This window comes from Pteropus medius, unplaced genomic scaffold, assembly GCF_902729225.1.
Source record: "Pteropus medius unplaced genomic scaffold, Ma_sr-lr_union100, whole genome shotgun sequence".
NCBI lineage: Eukaryota > Metazoa > Chordata > Mammalia > Chiroptera > Pteropodidae > Pteropus > Pteropus medius.
This window is the reverse complement of record NW_024340696.1, coordinates 11019283-11044646: the sequence shown is the minus strand read 5'-3', so window position 1 is coordinate 11044646 and position 25364 is coordinate 11019283. Positions and strand designations below refer to the sequence as shown.

Below are 25364 nucleotides of genomic sequence, written 5' to 3'. Positions count from 1 at the left end.
TATTAAGTTATTCAAGGTGACACAGTTAGAAAATTAGGGACCTAGAATTTGAACCCGAAGCCATCGAGCTGCAAAGCCTGCGTTCTTAACCACTACCCCATCCTTCCCTTCCTCCCTGCCACACGGGGAAAAGGGGAGAATGACATGCTATATAAAAGTGCAGGAGTCCACCAGGCCAGGAGCGAGGCTACTGACACAGGCACTGGGGCTGCATTTTGGAGCTTCCCCTCCAGCTTGCACAAACCAGAATCCCCAGCCAACGCAGGATCCCACAAAGCTCCCAGAGGCAAGAATTCTCAGTTTGTTTACTGAGTCCCCTGGGCCAGGAGGGAGGGCTGTGAGCTGGGCTCAAAAGCAGGATAAAGGTAAACTTTCTGCACGTGAGAACCATCCCCCCCCCCAAGGAGCCGTGTCACACTGTATGTCACCGTCATCAAAGGGGCTGTGCGTAAACCTGAAAAACCAAACGGACCTGTCTGTAGGTGTTACTTATATCACAAGGCTACAGGTGCCTTTATCTCCACTGTACGCTGGTGCTGGGAGCGCCTGCCTTCTCTTGCCTTGAAAGCCTCCTCTTTGGACCTAGTCACCGCTGTCCTCACGTAAGCACCTTTTCTTTGCTCTTTTGGATGGATTGTAAGGGGTGTCAGGGATTAGAGGCTCGGGCTGGGGCCTGGGTCTGTTTATCGGTCTCCAGCTCCAGTCTACCAGTCTACCTACCAGTTCTGTCAGTCACGGCACCTCCCGGGAGCTGTGTAAGTGGAATTTCACTGCTTGCCTGAGAGAGACATTTTTGCCTCCTCAAGCTGTGTAGCCACCCACCCTCCCCTCGGCAGCCCCCACTCCCTCTGGATCACTCCACTAAACCAAGGGAAACCAAGAGGGAATGTGTACAGGCACTCAATTCTCCATGCTTCCTAAAGCTATCTTTAGGAAGGAAAGCTGGATCTTACCCTGAAAAGATCTTCAGCTTCAAGGAAAGCCCACCTCCCCCTGGTTAAACTCTTCCTTTCCCCACTGGCCTGCTCTTGGTCCCCACTTTAATCTAGAGAAAATAAGCTGCCTTATTACAGTATGGGGCATTTTTTCAGGAATTTGTTTGTATGTAATAGCTTAAAAGAAACCTATTTTGTCCTCTCACGCCACCTTAGTATAGAATCCTTCCAGAAATGCAATGATTAGGGTTTTTCCACTATATTCTCAGACGTTTTTCAAAGACTCTGCAGGGTATGGGGCTGGGGGATGTGGGGGTAGGGTTGGGGTAACCTTATGCAGCCTCCCCCTACTGGCAGCCACTGGTAGCACATGCTCTCTTCCTGAAGCTGCAGACAGACCTTTGGATGTGCTAATAATTTTACAAGCCCAAAAGGATGTCAGAGATCATTAGGTACAACCTCTTCATTTTACAGATGAGGAAAGTGAGCCTAGAAAAGCAAAGTGATTTAGGGAGACAGCTTTGTGTTTTAGCCTAAAGACCCATGAAAAGGGGTTGTTTGCCGCCCTGAGTGAAAGCTTAATTCTCTCGTCCCCATGTTCTCTGTGAGAATGTTTTTCGTGATTCAAAGTATTCTCAGCAGGCATTTTCACAGTTTCGTTGACTTCTTTTCTCAGAAGTCCTCCGATAACAGCCTTTTAGATACACCAATGATGATCAGTTCCACCCTCTCCCCCAAGAAATGAATCTGTGTCCTGTTCTCAGTCTTCTGCATATATTATCTAATTTTATTAAATCCTCGGGACATTGTGACAAGTCCATATTAAAATCCTCATTTTAGAGATGAGCTTGGAGACGGTCATGGATTTTTATATGCCACACCTTGTATTAAACAAAAGTAATTTTGACAGGCTGAGTAGTAAGAAACATGTGTTCCAAATATGTGTCACGTGTTTCTTGACTTGTGAGTGGCTGAGGTAGAATCGAATCCCCAATAGGTTTAATCCAAAACCAAGAAGCTTTGCATTGGAGCTCACCGTAAACTGTATGGAGTACCTTCTGTGTGTCTTTGCTGCGCCTTCAGTAAAACAACTAAAAACAAACTACCAAGCTCCCTAAGCAAGCTAAAGAAAGGTGAAGAATCGCTTGGCAAGACGTCAGCAAGTCGGTTCTCCCAGCTGCTCTGGTTTCTCCCAGAAGAGCAAACACTCAAGCACCCAACCTACAATTCTTTAACGGCAAGTGTTGAAATAGTCCATTGGGATCTCCTCCATGTGTCCCTTCTTGGGAGGTACAAAGAGTGGGAGATTGACTCTACCTTGCCCACGGGACTCGGGACCAAGTGCACATTCGGGTGTCACTGTGGCTTAGAAGGAAGAAAAACATTTTTCTTCCCACTGAGACTGCTCAGATGGTGGGATCCTTTATCACCGGTCCCCAACACTTTGGGCACCAGAGACCAGTGCTCCTATGAGAATTTAGTGCCTGATGATCTGAGGTAGAGCTGAGATGGTGATGCTGGCGCTGGGGAGCGGCTGCACACACAGGTGAAGCTGCACTCGCTCGCTCTCTGCTCACCTCCTGCTGTGCGGCCTGGTTCCTAACAGACCACAGACCGGTACCGGTCCACAGCCTGGGGAGTGGGGACCCCTGCTTTATACCCTCACAGCCTGGTTCTACCTGGTAATGTTTTGGTGCATAAAAAGCCAATGCGTAGATGCTTAATTGGGTGGATTGTTGGTCACATGGCCAGAGTGAAGTTGATGATCTCTGACAGAGTCAGGAAGGAATTTTCCTCTTCTGGCAAACAGGCCAAGGCTGAGTGGTTTGCTCCTTCCCTCTCTCTCTGGAAGGCTGAGCAGAGGTGCCCAGTTGCTCAGGCCATGGTCACCACACCTGTGATTGCTGCTTCTGATTCGTGTAGGGTGAGAAGCCCACAGGCCTGTCCCTCTGACTGTGTGGAGTCTCCTTGTGCACACTGGGTGAGTGCGCCGGCTCTCAAAAGGGTTAGGAAGGCCTTGGAGTCATCGGGGACCTCAGCCTCTATGCCATCGCTGTCTCCTTCTGAAAGGTACCTGTGGCTAGCCTTTCTCATGCATGAAAGGGAACCTACCTGATTCTTCCCCCTTGTGTGGATTATGTTTGATCCTCTACTACTTACTAGGCAGCTAGAATGGTGTCCACATTTGGGGAAACTGATTCCAACAGCTGTGGGTCTGTTGACGCGCAGCAAGCGAGGGTTTGAAATGCATGAGGGGCCTGGATAACGCAGGCAAGAATATCCAAAACCCACTGCTGAAAGTCATGGGCATAGGAGGAATGGAAGGAGAGGAAATCGAGAGGCTTTTTCAGAGCTAAAAGTTTAACCTCTGCTGGTAGTGGTCTGATGAGCTTGCTCGACCACAGTATCCAAATACAACCAACATGTATGTGGATGTGGATGAGTATACATGTCTGGGTGTGCTGGCCCAGTTGGGAGGGTGCCTGAAGAAAATCACAGAGCTAAGGCACAGCCTGGAGTCCACCTCGTCAGTATGTTCATTTAGTAGATGAAGAATTGAGGCTTGGAGAGATACAAAGGCAGAATCATGACTCTCAGTCCAGTGCTCTTTCCATGATGACAGACCAGCCAGCGCCTCAAAAAAACAAAAATGTGTGGCTAGAACAGCAGGCCTAACACCCTCCCTAGATACCTCCTTCTTGTCCTGCTGCTGACTCTAGGTCTAACCTAGTGACACTCAATCTTTTTTTGTTATCGCTCCACCAAGGAGACTTTTAAGATAATTGTTTCTTAAATGTCTCCCCTCCTCCCCCCATGAAATGTTAATACCATAGAAATACTGCATATCGTTAATGTACTATGGCCCCTTGGAGGATCATAAAACATAATAATAGCTAAGATTTTTTGATCTCCAAGAAGAAATTTTTTCCCTCTGGGGTCAATATTACCCCCGCTGGGAATTATGATCTCACTTTAGGCCTGGCCCTACCCATCACTGGGCTTCAATGTCCTCACCCACCCTGTCCCACCTACAGAATCTTAAGAGCTAAAATGTTCATATATTGCAAGGATCCAAGAGGGCCTAAGAAGTTGGGCTACTGAATACAAAGCAGCCATTATTCCTGAACTCTCACACTTAGAGCATGCTGGCCAAGCAGCCAAGGTCTTTTGTGGAAAGTCCAAGTTAATAATATTCCCTCCTATGCAATAGAAGGGAGAAAAAAACTTCGGTTGCTTTTATAAAAACATTTTCCCAAAAAGCAAGAAATAATTGCAGAAGAAAAATAGCACGTTATACAACCGAGAGAGCCCTTTAAGAAAACTTAATGGGTATAATCGGCCATAGAAGGAATTACAAAGGGAATCAGTTATAGCTCTGTGTAAGGCACTAGAGAGATTACAGAGCAAGTTGAGTGATCTGGTATAAGAGAAAAAAAAATTCTTAAAAGTGGTAAATTTCCTTTTTCATCAAAAACATTCCTAATTTTGATATGACTAAATTCAATTTACCAAATGACTTTCACGAGCTATCCGTCCAGTGTACATGAGGGAGCACTCACTCCCACTGTCGTGTTTTTATCTGGAGGATTTTCTTACTGACACTGAAGACCTGGGGATGGTTTTCTATTTTCCTCCATGTGGAGTCCACCTCTCCTTTCTCCAAACCCACCATGAAAGACATGTCAGAAGTCTGCCATCCTCTTCTTCATCTGGCCCAGAGGGGAAGGGGGCTTTCTACCTGGAGCACTCACTTAGGGGAACTTTCCTGAGGTCAAGTCCAGAAAGTGGAAAGAACTTTGTGCTCCAGGGGCCTTTCCCTTTCTCATAACCTCCTACTCCCATCCCTCTTTATCCTGCCTCCTGCTCAGGATATAAAACCAGCCAATCCGTGGGAAAATCAGAGTCCAAACCCAGGCAGCCTTGACCTCTGTTTGATATGGCTCTCAGGGAGAGATCCATGAACATGATAATCCGCCCTGCAGTTAACCCTGTCTGGAAGGAGGCTTCCCAGTGGGGTCTGGTGACTCTTTCTTAATGGCACAGAAAGGTGCCTACCTGTGAGAATTTGAACTCAGTAATTTATCTATGTCAGGAGCATAGTTCTCATGCATATTTGATGGTGATGATTCTGGTAGATTTGCAAACCCCCCAAGCAATTGGTCTTTGGTTCTGTAAGCTCACAACCCAGTCCCCTCTTGGTACTGAGGTCTTATTTGATATGTAAGTGTACCTTGGATGTGTCTACAGGCAGATGTGACCATGAGTGTTTTAAGAAGGAAACGCAGATGAGCCAAGAGTCAGAAAACTTAAGAACTCTCGTCATACAATATAATGCCATTGGCTGTGTGACCTTGAGCAAGTGACACAAATTCACTAAGCTTTAAATTTCTAAATTGTAGAATGACAAGGTGAGGGGAAATATGCGACTAACTCAGTATTTTCCAACATGTGGTACTCATGCCATCCATGACACACGAAGCAAACTTTTACTTAAAGGGACAGATAGTAAATATTTTAGAATTTGCAGGCCATTTAGTATATAACCATTGAAAAATATAAAATAAGTCTTTAGCTGCAAGCCATTCAAAAATAGGTGGTGAGCTGGATTGGGCCAGGAGGTTGTATTTTGCTAACCTCTGATTTAGGTGGTACATGGATGAACAATTTTTATTTAAATGCTTATGTTTTAATTGTTATGTATGTTTTTAAAAAATACTGACTTTTTATTTATAGTGGTGATACAAGGTTTTCCTCTCAAATAAATGTATTTATGTTAAAACAAAAAGGGAATTGATTTTTTTAAATATATTAAGTAAATTATCGTAATGGTAGGCAGATGACTAAAGTTGGGAAAACACTAGAAGAGATGATTGATAAGCTCCTGGCCATCTTAGAATTCCATGTGTTTAATATCCCAAGACCCAGAATCCAGTCTCTGTTCTGAAACTTACCGGCTGTATGATCTTGAGCCGCTGTGTCTCCTTCGCAAAATGTGAGAGTAGAAGCACCCTATTTCATCAACGAACTATAATAAGAAGAAAAGAGAAGTTGGGCAAACAGATTTTTATAATCCACTAGACATGGGGTTTTTTTGGGGTTTTTTTTTGGTTGAATTGTGGGAATACAGGAAGCAGCAAAGAGAAACTTGAAGGATGAGACTTGCGTGAGCAAGTCTGCATCCACTACAGCTTTACCACCTTGAATGTGCTCAATCCTGTCTGATCTCGGAAGCTAAGCAGGGTTGGGCCTGGTTAGTATTTGGATGGGAGATCATCTAGGAAGATTAGGTGCTGTAGCGTTTAAAAAAAAAAAAAGAATGCATCCAGTGGGGGCCCCAAGCCCATCTCTTCTTCCCCGTTCCGAGCCTTGACTGGCCACCTTCTTTCTCCCAAAGTGTCGCACTCGCCAGTGTGCCCAGGGAGTGGAGCACAGCCATTAGGGTCATGACTCCTTAAATAGACAAACCCGAGCTGTCACCCAAATTCCACCCAGCTGGGTGGTTTGGATTATGTTACCTGGTATGTCACAATGTCCATCCCTCATGTATAAAATGGAACAACTACCAGAACCTGTCTCAGAATGGTTGTTCTGAGGAGACCATGAATAAAGAATGTAAAGTTGTAAAGTGCTCAGCACAGAGTCCAAAGTGTATAAGTGTGTGTAACAGTTATGACCCAAACCCCCAGGCTGGATGCGCTGCAGAATTCAGAATTCTTCAGGCAGTAGGAAGATTATACAGTGTGTATACTGCAGAACGCAGAACACTCCTCTCCAGATATTCCTTCTACGACTCCTTAAACACATTAATATTCCTGCAGTGTATCACATGACTAGCCATCAGGTAGAATCAATAAAATTGTAACTATCGTTGTAAAACTATATAGAATATAGTTTGTATATGCTTATATGTGTATAGCATATAGTGTATATATTTATATAGATGCATAGATTAATATATATATAACAGTATATAAAACTCTATAACATCGATTCAGGACTATTTTTTGCTGGGAAATAAGTTTGCACCAAATACACACACCTAGCACACACACACACACACACACACATACACATACACATGCACTTTCGGTTTCAGAGCTCTTAGATTTCAGAATTTTGGATAAGCATTTGTGGGTTTATAACAACTCTTGCCCTTTTTTCAGAAGCATATTGTAAGACATTATAAGCCAGAGTTCAGGGGTCAGATGTGAGTAAATAGGAAAAGTAAAGACAGGCAGTGTTGCGTAATAAGAGCCCCAATCCTCAAATCTGGCTTTGCCTCTTACTGGTCATGTTACATAAGCCATTGTCTCAGCCCCTCAGCCTCAGTTTTCTCATCTATGAAATGGGGATAAGTGAATGAACCTCACGGGATGTGGCAGGATTAATTGATGTCATCGTGGAGAGCACATAGAGGGGTACCTGGCTCCTAGGAGTCTGCCTGCTTGTGTTTGCTCTCATTATTAAAACCAAGGGTGGCCTGCTGAGGGCTCCCGCAGGGTGGCTCCTGGGAGTCGTTTGCCTCCTCACAGCCTCTCCCCGCTGTTGCAGGGTGATGTTGGACTCAGTGACACACAGCAGCACCTTTCTGCCCAACACGTCCTTCTGCGACCCCCTGATGTCGTGGACTGATCTGTTCAGCAACGAAGAGTATTATCCTACCTTTGAGCATCAGACAGGTATGTATATCTGGAGAAGGCCATCTGAGCTGAGGTGGGCTGGGGCAGAAAGTGATGTTGGCCTCGGGCGGGTGACAAGCACATGCTGGGGCACTGCAAATGTCAGCTCTCACCAGTGTTCAGTGCAGAGGGCCAGGGGAGGCCTGGGCAGAAGGCAGGGCAGCTCCTGCAGAGAAAGAAGCACTGGAACCCTCACCCTGACCCCTTCCTGGCTCTATGGCCTTGGGAGACTCTCCTAACCTCCCTGAACCTCATTTCGCTAACAGGTAAAATGGAGATGATAATATCGATCTCTTGCAGTCACTGTATTTAAACAACATAGTGGAAAGAAACTCTTAGCCCATAGCCTAGTACATTGTTATTGCTTGATCTTCATGGCTTTAGCTAACATATACTGAATACTAGCTATGCACCAGACCCTGTGCCAAGCACCCATCTCATCCTTATAGAAGCCCTATGAGTAACAAACAATTATTATTCTCAATTTATAGATAAAGAAACTGAGGCACAGAGAGGTTAAGTGACTTGTCCAAGGTCTCAATGTTAGTTAAATTTCATGCAAGTTGACTTGAGCACCTGAACTCTTAATTATCCTACATGGTCATCTTATAAATGACACAGTGCTGTGGTTATTGATATTAGTATTATCATTATTCTCTGAGATTCTATCTCCTTATCCCTAACGCAGGAATGATGAGAGTTACTGTGAGGATTAAGAAAGCCAAAGTGTGTAAAATATGTAGCCTGGCCCAAGCGAGTGCTCAGGAAATAGGAGCACGCCCCTAGGCCACCCTCCTTACCCTTCCTCCTCTCTCACCCCAGCTTTCTCCTCCTGAGAAGGAAGCACAGGGCCTTGTGCCAATCCCCTGCCAGAGGGAGGCCAGCTGAGCTCTGCCCTCCGAGGGCCTCTTTCCCCAGGTGCTTGGGTGACTGCAGTTCACAGCAAACCTGGCCAACTGCTAGCACCGGGCAGGTGCACACCCTGCTGGGAGTCAGTGATGCAATTGCTAATCAAGGCATCAAGCCTCAGTCCTCACAGAGCCTTAACCCTGGTGGAGTCCATGTTCAGAGTCGGGAGGCTGGGTCAGGAGGCGGCAGCCAACTTTCCCTGAGGGAGGAGTCCAGGAAAGGCCAGGCCTCCGAGGATGCTGTGAAATGTCCACCACCACAAGGAAGCCCCAGCCTCCAGGCCAGAAGCCAGGGCTGTACAGACAGACTGGAGGCCCTTACCCATACAACTCAGTGGTGCACCCACTCCCAACCCCTACCCCTGTGCACACATACGCACGTCGCATCTGGCACCCTCATCTGAAGGGTCCAGGTAACTGCATTTCGACCTGATTCATTCAGATACATACTGCAATTCTCCCTTAGGCCTAAGAAACACGTCATTCCCAGAAAGACGATGAGAAATGTACTCAATCTCTTCCCCTCAATATTTGATTAAGAGGCTAAATTCGAAGGAGGAATATGGTGGCTTTCACATCCACGTCCCCTCTCCATGTGTCCCACCATGGTGGGCCCAGCTCCTGATCCCAGGACCTGCCATCCTGGGAGCCCCCTCTTCCCGCCTATTCTGCAGGGTGGCAACTAGAGTGGTGGTGGAAGAGGGTGGACTCACCTGCCCCATGTGCTACCCCAGGCGTCAGCTTCTGCAGTTGTCAAGAGCTCGGACTTGAACCAGGCTTCCGAAATGCTAAGTCTGGCTTTGATATTTAATAACTGTGTCTTCTTACCTCTCGCTCCTCAGTTTTCTCAACTGTAAAATGGAGATAGTAATAATGCCTACCTTAGAGAGTTGTTATGGGGGTGAAATGAGTTAATATGTGTGAAGTGTTTGGGACAATCAGGCACATGGCCAGCACACAGAAGTGTCTTAAGATGAAGGATTCGTTTCAGTTTGGGATGAAAAGTTTTCGGAGATGGACAGTGGCGATGGCTGCACAACAATGAATATGTTTCATGTCACTAAACTGTACACTTAAAAAAGGGCCGAAACAGTAAATTTTATGTTATGCGTGTTTTACCACAGTGAAAAAAAATGAAGAATTAATCAATGTGATCACCAATACAATTGTCAATGTGGCTTAAATCCAACAATCAGATATACAGACATAGTCTTCTCCTGTCTGAGGCCTCTGGATTTCCATCAGTGTAAGGAGGGGTTGGCCCAGGTCATTGCAAGGATCTCTTTCAGAAGCTTCTATGATTTCTGCATCAGGCAAGATCGTAGATGCAGCCCTCTTCCCCCATCACCCATTGAGAGAACAGAAATTCCCACCAAGCTGTGAGACCAATGGGAATAAAATAGCCCCCAGGAGTGATCCAGTTTCCTAGCAGAGGGAGGAACCAGACTTTTGACTTGGATCTGGCTGTCTGCACTTTAGAAGGAGCTGAGTGTCTCTGACCTCCTAAAGGTCAAAGTTTGGAAGTCCCCAGTGGGCAGCTGGGTGAGCCTCCTAGGCGCTGGCTCTCCTCGGAGCTCACTTAGGGGAGGAAGGCCTGGCAGGTGCCTTCTGTCTTTTTCTCACCCAGAGAGACGACACATCAGTTTGCATATCTGAAAAGCTCCCCTCCCACCCCCAGAAGGATGTGTCAGGAGACAGCTAGGTTCACTCTGGACACTGCTCTGCAAACTTCATGTGCTCTGTGGTCAGCAGGCTCAGAGACACCTCTCCTACCTCATGGGAGATTCCATTTTAAATTCAGGGTTGTTTGTACCAGTGGCAGCTTCCTGTTAGAATCCAGGCTCAAGGGCCGGCTCTGCCACTTACCAACCCCATGACCTTGGGTGGGTTTTATCTAACGCCTCTGAGATTTACTTTCCCCAGCTGGAACATTGTCTGCTTCCTAGTGTTGGAAGGACTGACAGATTCCACGCATCAAGTGCATAGCAAAGAGCCTGGCTCTTGGGAGATGCTTACCACAGCCAGAAACAGCTGGCGACTCCCAGGTAATGGAAAAATAGCTTTCTCTCTCCTCTCTTCATTTTTCATGTTGAACGAAAGCAACAAAGGTCTCCATCTCGCCCTTTCCAACTCAGAATTTTTGACAGTTTAGACATTCGAGACCAAATGGAGAGAAAGGGAGAAAGCAATGATGTGCCCACTGGCCAGATGATGTTTCTGAGCGGGCAGGCAAGAATACTCAGCATAGTTAGGAAAACCAGCTGTTTTTACAACCTTTTCAAGTGGCTTTCACAGAGGGCAGCTGATTCTGTGCTAACTGCAAAAGACGTGATCTGCTCTTGAAGGAGGACTTCTGCGTGGCTGTACTGCAGGCTTGGGAGCGGGCGATCAGATTGCAAAATATTCCAGAATTTCATTCATTCGCCTTGGCCTTCCCTTTGGCTCTTAAAATTTAAAAAAAATTACAAATACTGAAAAAAATTTGTCAAAGGGAGTGCTGTGTATATTTCACATGCATATGATATTTTTAAAAGATTATTTCTCCAATCGAGTTCCAGTAGCCAAGCATTGGACAAGCCATGGAGCATCCTGGCCTCACTCCTACTTTCTGGAACTCCACCCTTAACCTCCACCCCCAGTGCCAAGGTAGCCACGCCCACGTGCACTGCCCCCTTTGCTTTGGAATCTTGTTTCTACTTTGCAGCAGGGTTTCTAGGTTGGGGCAGGTCTAGGAGCTCCTGGGAGGTCCCTCAGGACAGGCTCCAGCTCCCCCTTCTTTATTCTTACCCTTAAGCCAGGCTCCTGTACTTTACTTCTGAAGATAGCACAGCATAGTGGTTATCAAGGCTTGGCGACGGGAGCTGGAAGATACCTATGTGACCTACTCCCAGCTCTGCCACTTACTCATGTGTGACCTTGAAAAGGGACTTCATGCTCTGTGCCTTACTTTCTTCATTTATTTTGTAAGATGGGTAGTGTGATCTAGGACCTGATAGCATTGTGTTCAGGATAGCATGAGAAAACTCAGATTGTATCATGGTGTCTGGCACATACTAAGCACTCAACAAATCTATTGACTATTATTACCCAATGGGAGACTTTATTTGAAGAAAGAACTTTTTTAAAAAGGTGTAAAACCCACTGATTTTTGTTTTTACTATCCAAAAGATCAGGGAGAGAGTTATTTGGGTCCCATGTGGGCTTTTCTAAGCAAGACTCATGTGCCTGGCGTAGAAGTTTGAGAGCACATGCAAAAGTAAGAGTCTAAGAATTTCTAAATCAAAAGCAGATAAGTAAGTAGAAGATCACTGGAAAGTCTGAGGTGAGGGCTGTGGTAATCGTGACATTGCAGGACGCCCCAGGGAGAAGCCTCACCGTTTGCCGCCCTAGGCCGTTCTGCACACATCTGAGGCTTCTGGGCAGCCGTGGCCCCAGGACCACTCAGGGATTGGTGTTCTTCATCCCTTGCTATCTCAGGCACCTCAGGCAACAGCCCTTCGCTGATGCCCAGCCATCCTTTCTCGTCGCTTCTCCCTCCAGGTCCTTACATGGCTCTGGGCTTTTTTTCTTTTCCATCTCCTGGTCTAAATCATTCCACCAGCTTGGAAGGAAAGCCAAGAAGGGCTAGACCTGCTCTGGAAGGAAACCTGGAAGCAATTTATCATTTCAGGTTTCCCCTCATAAAGTCCTTCCTTTCAGTGACAAAGACACAATTGATGGTGTCCTGCTATCCAGTTCACTCACTGGCTCTCTTCAGTGCTGCCCTGGGCAAAAAACTTTCCCAACTCCCCATGCTAATAAATCATGCTAATTACGATCCAAGCTGTCTAACTCAGGCCTCCTCCGACACAGACTGTCTGTCTCGCCCAAGCCGATCCCTGGGCTCACTTTGTTCTAGCTGTCCCTCAGCTAGGCTGGCTGAGGGCCCAGGAAGGTCTCATTTCCCTGGGAACAAATGTAGTCCCAAAATAATGACTATTGATAGGTGACTTATACCAAAAGCTACTGTCATCTAGATAATTGAGCTAAGTTCTTTCCACACATCATTTCTTTACCTCTTCACACAGCAAACTTCCTTAGAGGTAAGCACTATTATTATTCCTATTTTACAGATGAAGGGAGCTGAGGTACAGAGAAGTTAGGACACTTTGTAAGGATTACACAGCTAATAAGATGAAGAGCCAGGACCACAGATTAGGAAGGTCCATCGCCGCAGCCCAAGCTCAGTTACTCTACACAGTCCTACAACTCCCATTGTAAGGTCCTTTTCACGCCAGGCCAGTTGACAGAACCCTAGGATAGAGGATGGGATCAAGAGTCTGGTTCATTTAGCTTCACAGACTTTCCCATCAATGCTCCCCGATCAGCAGAGGTGAAATCAGGTTCTCTGCCAGAGGATCTAGGGATACAACTCAAAGCTGTAAGCTCAAAGTACTTCGGCAAGCTGCAGATTTTGCATTCTGCTTCATATCTATTTTGTTGTAATAAAAAAAATCAAAACCTCCCCCTAAATTCTTGCTTCAAGTGAGGCTCCAAGAAAATGAATAATGTTGGCTCCAACATTTCTATACAGAAAGGACTTCGGGGCAGCAATGCAATTGGGAGAGATGGCGGGACTTGCCTACAATTTTTTTAAAAGCACTGAGAAACTATCAAGTTGTCCACAACAAAGATGGCAGTGGGGTAATGGATCCACTCTCTGGCATTTGCACTAAAGGTGCACAGGCGTTATCATGGGCTTCAGTTACCCCTGCCGCCCTCTGTCTACCCTGGGGACTTAGCTCCTACCCTTCCATTCCAGTTTCAGAAGTATGAGTCCAGAGTATGTCCCGATCATGAAGCATTTTACAAAGTCACACAGCCTCAACCTGTGTTCCCATATTTCGAACAGCATTGGCCACCTAACTCATGCTAGCAATACAAGGACAAATTGGCATGATTAGATATATAGTATCCTCACTTTTTTTAATGAAAATAAACCCAAAACTCTGGAAAGGGACAAAACTGCTGGCCTAAAAACACCCACGCCCACACACAGAAAGAGAGAGAGAGAGAGAGAGAGAGAGAGAGAGAGAGAGAGAGAGAGAAAAGAGAGAACATATTAGAAGTATTTGAGGAAATGCAGTTAAAGTAGTAGTATGGGTAGCCCCAATATTAACAAGTATAAGTGGATGGTATTTAATGAACACTTACTCCATTCCTCCCCTGTTCTAAGCATTTTCCATGTTTTAATTCATTTAATCTTTTTAACAGCATGGTGAGGGAGGTCCCATTTTCCCCACGTTACAGATAAGTCCCAAGAAGGCAGGACCACTAAATGTGAGACCATGTACTTTTCAACTTTTAAGGGGAATCCAAATAACAGGAACCCTGGTTTCACATGCTAGAGTGGAGATTTTCAAGGAGGCTTCTGGAGCTAAGGAGGGAAGCCATCTATTACCTTCATCACAACTCACAGAAAAGCAGTGCTCCTTTTTTTCCAAATAAGTTTTAATTTGAAGAAAATACTATTCAACTAAAAAAAAAATAAAACTGTAGCATGCTCACTCTAAACAATAATCTCAAAGGAGACAGCTGCCTGAAAGCGTGTGAAATTTTCTATGGGAGAGTTTTGATTGGCCTTCAGAGTGTATTTTAAAAATTAAAATTCTTGCCAGGATTTAAAATTCATGAAGTTTCACATAACAGTCTGGGCCTGGCCACACAGGGCCCACCTTCCCGCCCAGCAATGGCCAAGCAGAGTTGGGCAGCAGCTGCCAATTTGGCACAAACTTTCCAATTCCCACTGTCCCCTCCTGAGGTCACTTCGAGGATGGATGTAACCTGCTGACCCTATGGGCATTTGAGTGTGCCAGCCCAGCTCTGAAAGCTCAAGTCCTCCTTCTGAATTTATTTATTTTTTTAATTTATTTTATTATTATTTTTATTTTTAGGCGAGGCAACCTTTGGTTGACCTCATAGATTGCAAGGACCTTGTCAGCTTACAATCCCTTATTTTTTTATTTTTTATGCCTACAGCACCTGATCTTCCTAGGTGGTCTCCCATCCAAGTACTAACCAGGCCTGACCCTGCTTCTCTTTCAAGATCAAATGGGCTCCTTCCGAATTTAATCCCAGTTTATAGCACATCACTTGTGGCAATTCACCCAGAATTGCTCCTTTTAGCTCTTCGATTCTTTTTCCCAGTGCAGCTGGCCCTTAAAAAAGTGTCCTGACCCACTTCCTACTTCAGAGGAGCTGTCCAAGCCTGCTGCTTAACAGTGGCCCGTGGACATTTGGATGGAGTCTACTAGGTACTCGGTGCCATCATCCCCAACTGGTAGACATTGGTGAAAGAGCCTCAGAGCTCAGCTCCTCCGCAAAGTTTAGATTATTTTATAAATGGTAGATGCAGTGAGGAAAACACTTTACATTTCCAGATTAAAGGTAACCTATTCTGTGTGTGTATTACCCTTTCTTTTATTTGCTCTGAGTTCATTTCTTCCAAGTAGCAAAAGACTCTTCTTTGGGTCATTCACTGGGGTTGCAAACATTGTCGTCATCAGTCTCTCAATCCTTTTTCTGACTTTTCAAATTAAGATTATATACAGAGACAATGTATATGTATGTGAATACACACACACACAATAATAATACACACACACACACACACAATACACACAGAACCACACACACATGTCTGTGCATTCACTTGGACGGTTTTCGGGGCTCTCTGGTGATAATAACCAAGAGTGAAAGGTGTAAAATTTAATACATATACAAAGAGGGAAGAGCTGGCCTGAGGCCTGACTCCCTTACTGACTAGCTGTGTGGCTTCAGCAGACTCATATAACCTCCCAGAACCTGTTTCCTCACTGTAAAGTGGCTATAAAAACCACCTGGCATCCAGCCAGTCAGTCACACTGGCTGAGCACCCACAGTGGGCTAGGCAGGGCTCTAAGCACCCCTGACTCAGGGTGAGCGAAGCTGAGCTGCCCACTCCCCCTCAGGGAGCCTAAGGTCTGGGGAGAGGGAGCGGGGGTGTGAATCCTTCTAAGAAGGGCACCTGAGATGGGGGGCTGTGTAGGTAGGAGAGACTCCGAAAGTGGGGTGTGAGCTGTGGTCTTGAGAATGAGCAGGAATTAGTTAGAAGAAGGTAGACGGGGACCTCATCCTAGGCAAAGGGCAGCGCCTGTGGATAGGGGCTGAGCCAGGAAGCACTACTGGGGGAGTGACAGGAGCCCGGGTGACGAGAAGCCCAGGTGAAGCAGGCCATTCTCGCCCTGTCAGCCTCGCCTCTGCGGCTCTCCTCGTGAGGATGAGGCCGTGGAAACACAACGGAAAAGCACCCCACGAAGTTGTCTCCTTGCCCTCCATGTCGCTGAGAACTGCCATTTTCTTTGTGGCCCTGGGGCTGTGGGAGGGACTCTCCTGGTGAGGCGAGCCCGCGGTGCTTGGCACTGGCCCTGGCTGGCCTCCAGGGGCCGGCCGCACACAAAGCCTGCTCTGTGCGTGAGCGTCCGAGGAGAGCGCTGCGGAGGAGGCGGCCTGAGCCAGCAACCGCGTGCGCGGTGCCAGCGCCCACCCCCGCCCAGGCACTTCTCCGAACCCTTCAGGCCCTCTTGGCTCCCAGAAACAACGTGGTCCTCCTTCGAGTGCCAAAGAAAATAACGAAGAGGTGGACGTGGACAGGGGAGGGGAATAGGGGCTTGGCGAAGCCTTTCCATGAAAAGGAATGAGCTGTGTTCTCCAACCGCAGGGCACCAATAGCCATCTCCGTCAGGGCTCAGCTCGGGACCAAGGGCAGAAAAATTTCAAGGCTCCTAAACATCTCCTCAGAATATCAGGAAAGTCAAGTCCCCCCGCCCCTCCCCGCCCAAATTTACTCAAGCCAGAAATCAGCACACGAAAGCACAGACCAGACTGGGAATGCCCACCCTATTTTCACGAGTCACCCCCCCTGGGCGGGTGGGCCGCCCCAGCCAGCAGACAGGGAGCCAGAGAAGAGGCGTGGGCCTCACCTGCCGCACTGCTCTCCTCAACTACCAGGTAGAGGTGACATCAGCCTCAGCCATCCCACATAGAATTCTGATTTAAAATTTTAATTAAATTAAAACAAATCTATTGTTTAAGTTTGACTGCCCCTCAATCTACACCAGGGTAGGAAAAGAGATTTCTGGAATGGCTCTGAGTTTTAGAGAGAGCCTTGTGAGTTTCCCCTTTGTGAAATCGCCCTATTTGGGAAGATCTGAGGAACTTGAGATGCTGACACGCAGGGGATGCTTAGGGAGCCCTATACCTGACAGGGCAGAGAACCTAGTTGCTTGGGATGGGAAGCTCCACAGTTCCACTGGGGACAGTGACAGCAAATGCAGCATTTGAAGGGGGTAACAGAATGGACTCGTTGCCATTTCCTGTGGAGACTAGCTCGTGAGTGACCTTTTCTGTCGTGGACTCATCCTGAGCCGGTCAGCTATGCGTGCTCACTCTCTGCCTTTCTCCTCAGGCCTTTAATTCTCTCTAGCTCTCTGACTGTCTCCACTCCTCTCTCCATGGTTCACCTCTTCTCTGTGCTGACCCTCTGAGGACCAGTGTGACGGAGTGGGAAGAACCTGGCTTTCAAGTTCGGACTGGGGTTCAAATTTCAGGTCCACCACACACTGGCTGTGGGATCTTGGGCAAGTCCTCCATGATCCTCAGGCTCCTCATCTGTGACTTCCCAGAGTACAAGGACCAAACCTCTTATTTACTATGAATCCTTAGCACACAGTCTGTTGCTTTGCCTATAGTAGGTGTTCGATCATAATTTTAATAATAGCATTAAACTCTTCCAGGCTCTGTTCTAAGTAATTTTACATATATGAACTCATTTAATCCACAGAACGACTCTATGATATAAGTGCTATCATTATCTCCATTTTACCAGTGAGGTACCTGAAGCTCATTTATTGAATGAATGGGTGAATGAATAAATGGCAGTTGCAAGAATTATTTATGTCGAAGAGCTTGACCAAGTACCTGGTACATCGCCCCTTCCGTACCCTATGTCTGCCGCCCTTTCTGTTTCTCCTGGCATTAGGACAGGACTGTCAAGCACTCAGCCTCTGCTCTGAGCGAGGCATGGCCACTTCCCAGCCTCCCACACAGGATGGCACGCGCTTCTGTCTGGGTGGGTTCCTCTGAAGGAGTGAAGGAGCACTGGTCTCAGAATAGAAATTCTTCAGAACAACACCAAAAACACAAAAAATACAGTGAATTCTTCTACTTCCTTTTCCCCCAGAGGAGCCTACTGTGGAGATCCAAGTCCTATTGGACTCTGGGCAACATTTCACCAGTCTGAGGACCTTGGCACACGATGTCCAGAGGCAGTGCATAAACCAATGGCTAGTGTTGGCAGCCGTCCATAGGGGTAGAGGAAATCAAATCAGCTTCAAATGGCACCTGGCACACAGTAGGCATTTAATAACTGTTAAACCAATTGATAATTTTCTATGTACCAAATACCCTATATACATGAATCCCAAACTGCATAATAGTTCCATGAGTTGGGCATATTTTCTCCCTTTTACAGATGAGAACATAAACGTAACGTCTATAGACCTGACCCAAGTAGAAAGTGGCAGAACCAAGATTTGAACTCAGGCTTGTCAGGCTCCAAAGCCTGTACTTTGACACCATGTTGTCTGAAACTGAATCACTGGCGGGACTTGTTCTTCCCCTTGTAAGCAATGAAACTAGGCCTGGGCACTCACAAGCTATGACTGGGTTTCTTGCCTCTGTCATTCCCTCTCCTGCCCCAAAGTTCATTGGTTGGATCCAGTCCCCTCTGGTTTTCACTGCAGAATAGAAAGTGACCTGAACCCCAGCAGAACACTCCAGGGCTGGTGGCCCTTTCAATTCATGGTGCAAAGGGTGAGGATGTTAACATAACTAGAGCCACTTTCAGGGGGCCTTTCGAAGGCTCCCCTAGGGGCCATTGTCCCTCACTTCTCTCTCCTCTGGTGTAGCTTGCGACTCATACTGGACATCTGTCCACCCCGAGTACTGGACTAAGCGCCATGTCTGGGAATGGCTCCAGTTCTGCTGCGACCAGTACAAGCTGGACACCAGTTGCATCTCATTCTGCCACTTCAACATCAGCGGGCTGCAGCTGTGCAGCATGACACAGGAGGAGTTCATCGAGGCGGCTGGCGTCTGCGGGGAGTACCTGTACTTCATCCTGCAGAACATCCGCTCGCAAGGTCGGTGTCCAGGGGCCAGGACCCGAGGGGAGGGACTACATGACCCTATCAGGTCCTTCCCTGCCATGTGACTCCCACAGCAAACTTTCATTCACTGGACCAAAATCCTATTCACCAAAACCTCTCGATGCCCAGAGGAAGCTCTCATATGCTAGAACTGGAGACTGTAGGAAAAGGGAGCAGGAAAGCAAGTTGAGTGCATTTTTTTAAAAAAAGAAAAGAAAATTGAAGACACCCAGCCAGAAAGTAGGTGTCCTTTGGACTGTGCAGCTTCATGAAAACATGATCTGAAACTCCTGCTTCACCTCCAGCCTGCCCATTCTCCAGAGGAGCAGACCAAGGCCCCGGCAGCCTCCCGAATCCTCATGACATTCTCCGGTCAGGTTGTGCACTCCTTGTGGCCTCCTATGTCTATTTTCTCCTTTGACCAGCACCCAACCAGCATTCAAATTCTTGAGACATTCGAGGCCAGGTCATAGATCACAAACTCTTACAGCCATAGGGGAGCTCAGTGGTGGTTGTGTCCCATGAGCCCAAAGACTGAGTGACTAGGCAAGGCCCCACAGGGGTCAGTGGCCCGGCCCAACTCAGAACCCAGGCCTCCTGAACCCAAGCCAGGACTCACTCCCAAGCCAGTGCCCACTGAGAATCTTAGAGGCTGCTGGGACACCTGGCCTGGGGGCTCTCTCCAGATGGCCTTTCAAAACAAAGAGATTGTCACCTCTTGGGGCTGGCTTCAGGGTGCTCCTATAAAGGCCAGATTGTCTTCAGGGTTCTTTCTGAAATAAAAGCACCTCGCAGAGGGGAACTGCTCCCCTTCTCCTCAGCACCTCCTCTCCAGGCCTGGCCAGGGAAAACCAGGATTGCATGATATGATTTGTGAATTTCTTTTTCTTTCCCAGGTTATTCCTTTTTTAATGATGCCGAAGAGACCAAGGCTGCCATCAAAGACTGTAAGTAGCTGAGTTCAAGCTGCTCAAGGCTCTGCTGAGGCTACTATTGGGCACCTGGGCTTGATCATTCTTTTAGGATCACATGAAATGTTGATGACCCGAAACAATCACAGACTAGAAGCAGCAGGAGAAATGCAATGGACAGAGCCTGGGATTTGGGTCTATGACTTCTGATCCTCCCCCAGACTCGGTTTCCCTATCTATAAAATGGTGTGCGAGTTCAAGAAACAGTGTATGCAAAGTGCCTAGCAAGTGCCAGCCAGCATCGATGCTCCAAAAACTGGTATCCATTAGCAATAATAACCATAATTACTAACCATTAGAGGTCTTGTGGTTGATAGTGTCCACAAAGAATCTGAGCTCACTAAGCAGATCCACTTTGTAATTATAAGGTGATAGAGGACCTCAGATGGCCTTGTCGGATTCTGAAAATTAGCCCTCACTCTTTCGCTTTTGCAGATGGGGAAGGTTTAGGAAAGGGAACTTTGGAGCTTTCATTTTTATAAGATGATAATGATGATTCCTGTTAGTTACTGAGCCCTACACGAAGGCTCTGGCCTCGAGGCCAGGAGGGGACATGGCTTCCTATGAGCCAGGCCCTGTGCTAGAATCTTTACAGACATTGTCTCAGGTAATCTCTCCTGTAACCCTAGAAGACAAGTCCTAGTACCATAGCCTTTTTTACAGGATTAGGAACTAAAGCTTAGAGGTTAAGGTGACAAGGTTAGAAGGTGACAGATGACCCTAGTATGTCTAAATCCGAAGCCCTTAACTCCTTTGCTTTCCTCATCCATTTTTCTTTCTCTTTTCTTTCATTTGACAAACATTTATTGAACATCTACTGCACCAGGCCCAGAGCGAGGCACTGGTCTCTTTGCTTTAACTTGTGCCCCTTTCAGTCTGTTCTTCACGCACTAGCCAGAGAGACTGTCTTAAAATGTGGACCTTGTCAAACTCCAAAGTCTTCTCTTTATTTTAGGAATAAATCCTGACTCCTTACCAAAGCCTGTAAGGAAGGCCCTATGTAATCTGCTGGCAGCCCGCTTCCCCAGCTCCATCATCTACCACTCTACCCAGGGCCCGCTGCACACCTGCCTCACTGGTCCCCTCTCCATGCTTGACTTTGCATGGGCTGGAACACTCTCTCCCTCCTACTCACACGGCTCCTTCTCATCTTTATCTGTCAGCGCAAATGTCTCCTTTTCATGAGACCCTCCCAGGCTACTCTACGGCAACTAGGTGCTTTTCCCCACCTTCATTCTCCATCCAATATCCCGTTTCCTTCCTAACACTTAAAACCACGGACAATGGTTCGTTTCATTTGCATTTTACCTTGCCCATTAGTCCTTAAATCTCACGTGATCGAAGCTGAGTCTACCTTGGTTGATCTTGTATCCCTAGCATGGAGCCCAGAACCTGGCTCACAGCAGGTCCCCAGTGTTGAATACAAATGTTCCTTAAAGACAAATATTGAGTCTTAGGCATCTCTGCACCTCCCACCTACTAATGTTCTCCAAAGCATCTAGCATGGTGTCTTCCACCACAAAGGTGTTCAATTACTATTTTCTCATTTTGGTGTGATTCGAGGTCTGAATGTGGCCTCTAGATTGCTTCTTACTATTGTAAATCATTCTATTTCAGATGCTGATTCCAGCTGCTTGAAAACAAGTGGCATCAAAAGTCAAGACTGTCACAGTCATAGTCGAACAAGTAAGTGTAGAGATGCCACCTTTCATTTCTAATTTCTTAAAACCATGAGACAAAGTAATCCACTTTCATAAGCTCTGAAACTGAATGTTTAAGTGGGACCAGTTTTTTCCCAAAGCAGGTAGTGAAGAAGTTGACGATTTTTATAAACGTAATCAAATTCACATTTATTTCTTTTCGCTTAGAAATGGTACTATAAGAATTAAAATGAGGAAACAATTCTCTAAACATGTTGAATTCCTGAATAAAGGTTTATTTGTCCTGGTCCGCTGAGGGCCCTTCTCACTGAACTCCTCAGGGACGATAGTAGAGAAAATGCCATGAGTTGGCAATTCTGATAGCCTTTCCCAGCACTAAGGCAGATCCACCCAGTGCAGAATCGGTCTGCTAGGTTTGGTTCTAGCCACTTGATATGTATTAGCTCATAATCCTATAACCTCTGTCATGAGGCAGGTACTCTTATTATCCCATTTTACAGATAAGTAGAGAGATTATGATTACAGATCTAGGAAGAGGTGAATTCAGGCAGTTGGACTCCAGAACCAGTCTTAACCACAACACGGTGGAACAATGGAAACACCAGCTTTTCATGACCAACATGACTGTAGGATTGGTCCACCCAGACAGTTGTGGCTGTGGGACAACAAGATTGCCTGCTAGAATGAATGAAAAGATTGTTTCATGGTCATTTCATTAATTCCGTAAGAATTCGTCCATGATTCCACAGCAAGGAAAGCCTGTAAGCCACAGTGTTGCTGGTCAGAGTAAGTTTGGTGTCCCTGAATGTGTTTTGTGATTTCTTTACTAGAAGTCAGACATTTCACAGCTCGGTAAGGTTCTAAGCAGAGCACTCCATCATAATCATGGGAAAGAACCCTATAAAGCAGCAGTTCTCGTGGGTTATGAGAAGTTGTGCAACGCTTATAATTTAAAAAACAAAATTAAGTAACTTTTTTTTTTTTCCTTCTCAAAAGGCCTTCAAAGTTCTCACCTATGGGAATTTGTACGAGACTTGCTTCTATCTCCTGAAGAAAACTGTGGCATTCTGGAATGGGAAGATAGGGAACAAGGTATTTTTCGGGTGGTTAAATCAGAAGCCCTGGCAAAGATGTGGGGACAAAGGAAGAAAAATGACAGAATGACATACGAAAAGTTGAGCAGAGCTCTGAGGTAAGTTAATAGCACAAGATGCCATGAGCCTTCAGGTAGAGTTATATAAAGTGGCCAGCCATAGAAAAATTGTGTTTGCAGTTTTTTTTTCTTGATAAATGAAAGGTCATGAGACAACACTTTGGTTCTTACAGGTGGGATTATGGTTTGTAAATGGACACGCCATCCTTTCCATTCTTGGCAGTTTTCCACAGGATCACTCTGAATCCAGGCCATCTCATGCATACCCACAAAACACCATCTTGCACACACACACACAAAACACGTTCTGAACTGAATGTGGTGAGGTTCAGTCTTCAAGATGTCTGGGAAAGGTTTAAGTGTAAGTTGATAAGAGGGTGTGAAAATACCAGGGTAACCAAAGAGCAGCCTTGTCACCTGAGAGGAAGGAGGAGAGTGTTTATGTTCTGTTGTTTTCCTGAGGTGCAAACCCTCCCCACGATTCTCTTCTGCTGTTTCTCTCAGGTACTACTATAAAACGGGAATTTTGGAACGGGTCGACCGAAGGTTAGTGTACAAATTTGGAAAAAATGCACACGGGTGGCAGGAAGACAAGCTATGATCTGCTCCATCATCGAGCTTATGTTATGGATTTCTGTCTTTTAAAACAATCAGATTGCAATAGACATTTGAACGTCTTTGTTTTTGTCTTTTAAACCTGCAAATGTGCTGATAAAATTTCTCCACATCTCATCTTACATTTGGATTCAGATTTGTTGTTGTCTACGTGGGGGTGATGGCAACAACCCTTAAGAAATTCCTTTTTTTTTTTCAACTTGAGAGGAGGAGGAAGGGTGATCTTTTGCGATACCTTGAGCAAACATTACTTCCTAATCAAGAGATGCAGAACCACAGTAGCCAGCGCCATTGGTGCTGCTCAGAGAAAAAGCATCCAATTCTGCCATTAGACCCACCTAGCACTCCCATTCCAAAGGCTCCAAAGTGTTCACGCATTTATTTAACTGTGGCAGCTCACAAAGGGGAAAAAGTGATTGGTTTGTAGTTAATATAGTAGGAGGAGGTAAGATGTGGGTAAGACAAACATACCGTAGATTTTAAATCATAAGTCGAATTCCATAGGAAAGCTTCTTAATTAGTGAAAGAGCTAAGCCATTGAGCTGGTACATCACTGGGTTTAGCATAGTTTGATAGTACGTTTTTTAACCAGAACATTTTTGTGGCCACTCAGCCAAACTCCCAGGGCCATCCTTCTCAAGTAATTCTTAATTTTTGCTGAGTTCCCTCCGTCCCCCTAACCCCCCGCCCCGGCCTTCTCTTATTGGTAGGAGGCATCAGATATGCAAAGAGTTAGTCAACAGACATATCAGTTCCCAAATCACCACCGTTTATGTGATTCAAGCTGTCAACACGATTTTGATAAAATCGTTATTCATTGATTCTATCTGTAGCCAAGCTGTTAAACCTTTATAGAACTGGGAATGTCCTGACAATTCTGTAATAGCAAATTAAATCATGTCTCTTCTGTTTTGTCTTCCTACCTGATACGTACTCAAGCTCCAAAACACATATTTCCTTGACAAAAATAGCAACAGTGAATTTACTCGAGTAAATGTTCACGGGTTAAAGTCTGCACTGACCTTTCTTATCGGTCACTGGTAGGTAAGCCTAGTTATAGTTACCTATAACTAGGTAGACAGCCCAGGACTTCCCCTTTGCCAGAGCAGGAAGCTTCATGTGACAAGGCACTGAACCATGCACAATACAGGCTAAGGACCTCCATGCTTAGAGTTTAACTTCAAAAGTAATTTGTTTTAAAAAATGTGAATTACTGTAAAATAATCTATTTTTGGATTCATGTGTTTTCCAGGTGGATATAGTTTGTAAACAATGTGAATAAAATATTTAACATGTTAAACTGTCTCTGTATTGTTAAATTCAGCAAAGCAGACCCAACAAAGCATTGACAACTTGTAAAACCTTTGATGACCCTTCCACTCCCTAGCTTTAGGAGATGGAGATTTTTATAGAGCCCTAAAAGATGTAAGAAATGTATGGAGTGATCCTATCCAACACCTTTACATAATAAGACAGAAGTCATCTCAAAAAAGAAATGTGAGGCCTACAGATGTATTTTTGTTTGCTGCGCACACACACACACCACGATTTTTTTTTTTTTGCTTGTTATTTTAAGGTTTTGTTTTGTGTCTTACTACGAATTAGTTGCCTTATTTAAAAATCAGATTTACAGAAAAATCTAGATTTCCAGCTTCTTTTAACAAATCAGATCTGGCAACACTAGTTTCTCAGTTATTTGTGGCAATAATTTCCTGGAGCTAAGTGGAAGCTGCCCCTTTGGGCAGAGCATTTGGTAACCATTTTTACCGCCTTCCAGAGTTTGGCTTTGTTCTTGTACTATTGTTGTTTGTTTCATACATCCAGAAAGCTTGTGCATTTTGAATTTGGGACCCCTGTCCTGGCCATCTGAAGAGGTAAGTACCACATTGATAGACTGGATCAAAGCCCACAGTCCGGTTGAAAGAAAAGGTTGTCCAGGACATTGGAAATTAGCTAATAGAAGGGGAACTGGGAGCTTTCAAGCAAAGAGCTTGGCAGAAGCCAGCAGCTCAGGGGGATGGTGGGGACCGAGGTGAGGCAGAGAAGGCAGTGACGGACAGGACTGAGGACTAATACATTACCTATGAGATGCGGCCCCAACCCCAGATATCAGGCAATTCAGAGAATGAAAAAATGAATCCCTCTGCTACTCAAGAAGTTTTCATTTTGTAAAACCATTAAACCAGCATCCTCTTTGTATTAGTTTCTTAGAACT

The 25364-nt window shown here is 45.8% G+C and overlaps 1 protein-coding gene and 1 pseudogene across 3 annotated transcripts; both read left to right on the top strand.

Moving 5' to 3' along the window:
* Nucleotides 1–490: 490 nt before the first annotated feature.
* ELF5 (E74 like ETS transcription factor 5) lies at nt 491–24418 on the top strand. 3 transcript variants are annotated; one of them, XM_039866769.1, is made up of 8 exons: nt 550–602; nt 2859–3005; nt 7488–7615; nt 18510–18743; nt 19646–19696; nt 21338–21406; nt 22378–22573; nt 23039–24418. In XM_039866769.1, the coding sequence occupies exons 2-8, from the start codon at nt 2980–2982 to the stop codon at nt 23133–23135; spliced, it is 801 nt and encodes a 266-aa protein (XP_039722703.1). In that variant the 5' UTR covers nt 550–602; nt 2859–2979; the 3' UTR covers nt 23136–24418. The 3 variants fall into 3 exon arrangements, with proteins under 3 accessions (XP_039722704.1, XP_039722703.1, XP_039722714.1); XM_039866770.1 differs by lacking the exon at nt 2859–3005 and having other exon boundaries at nt 491–602; XM_039866780.1 differs by lacking the exon at nt 550–602 and having other exon boundaries at nt 2783–2916.
* LOC120610117 (uncharacterized) lies at nt 6117–6235 on the top strand (annotated as a pseudogene).
* Nucleotides 24419–25364: the final 946 nt, after the last annotated feature.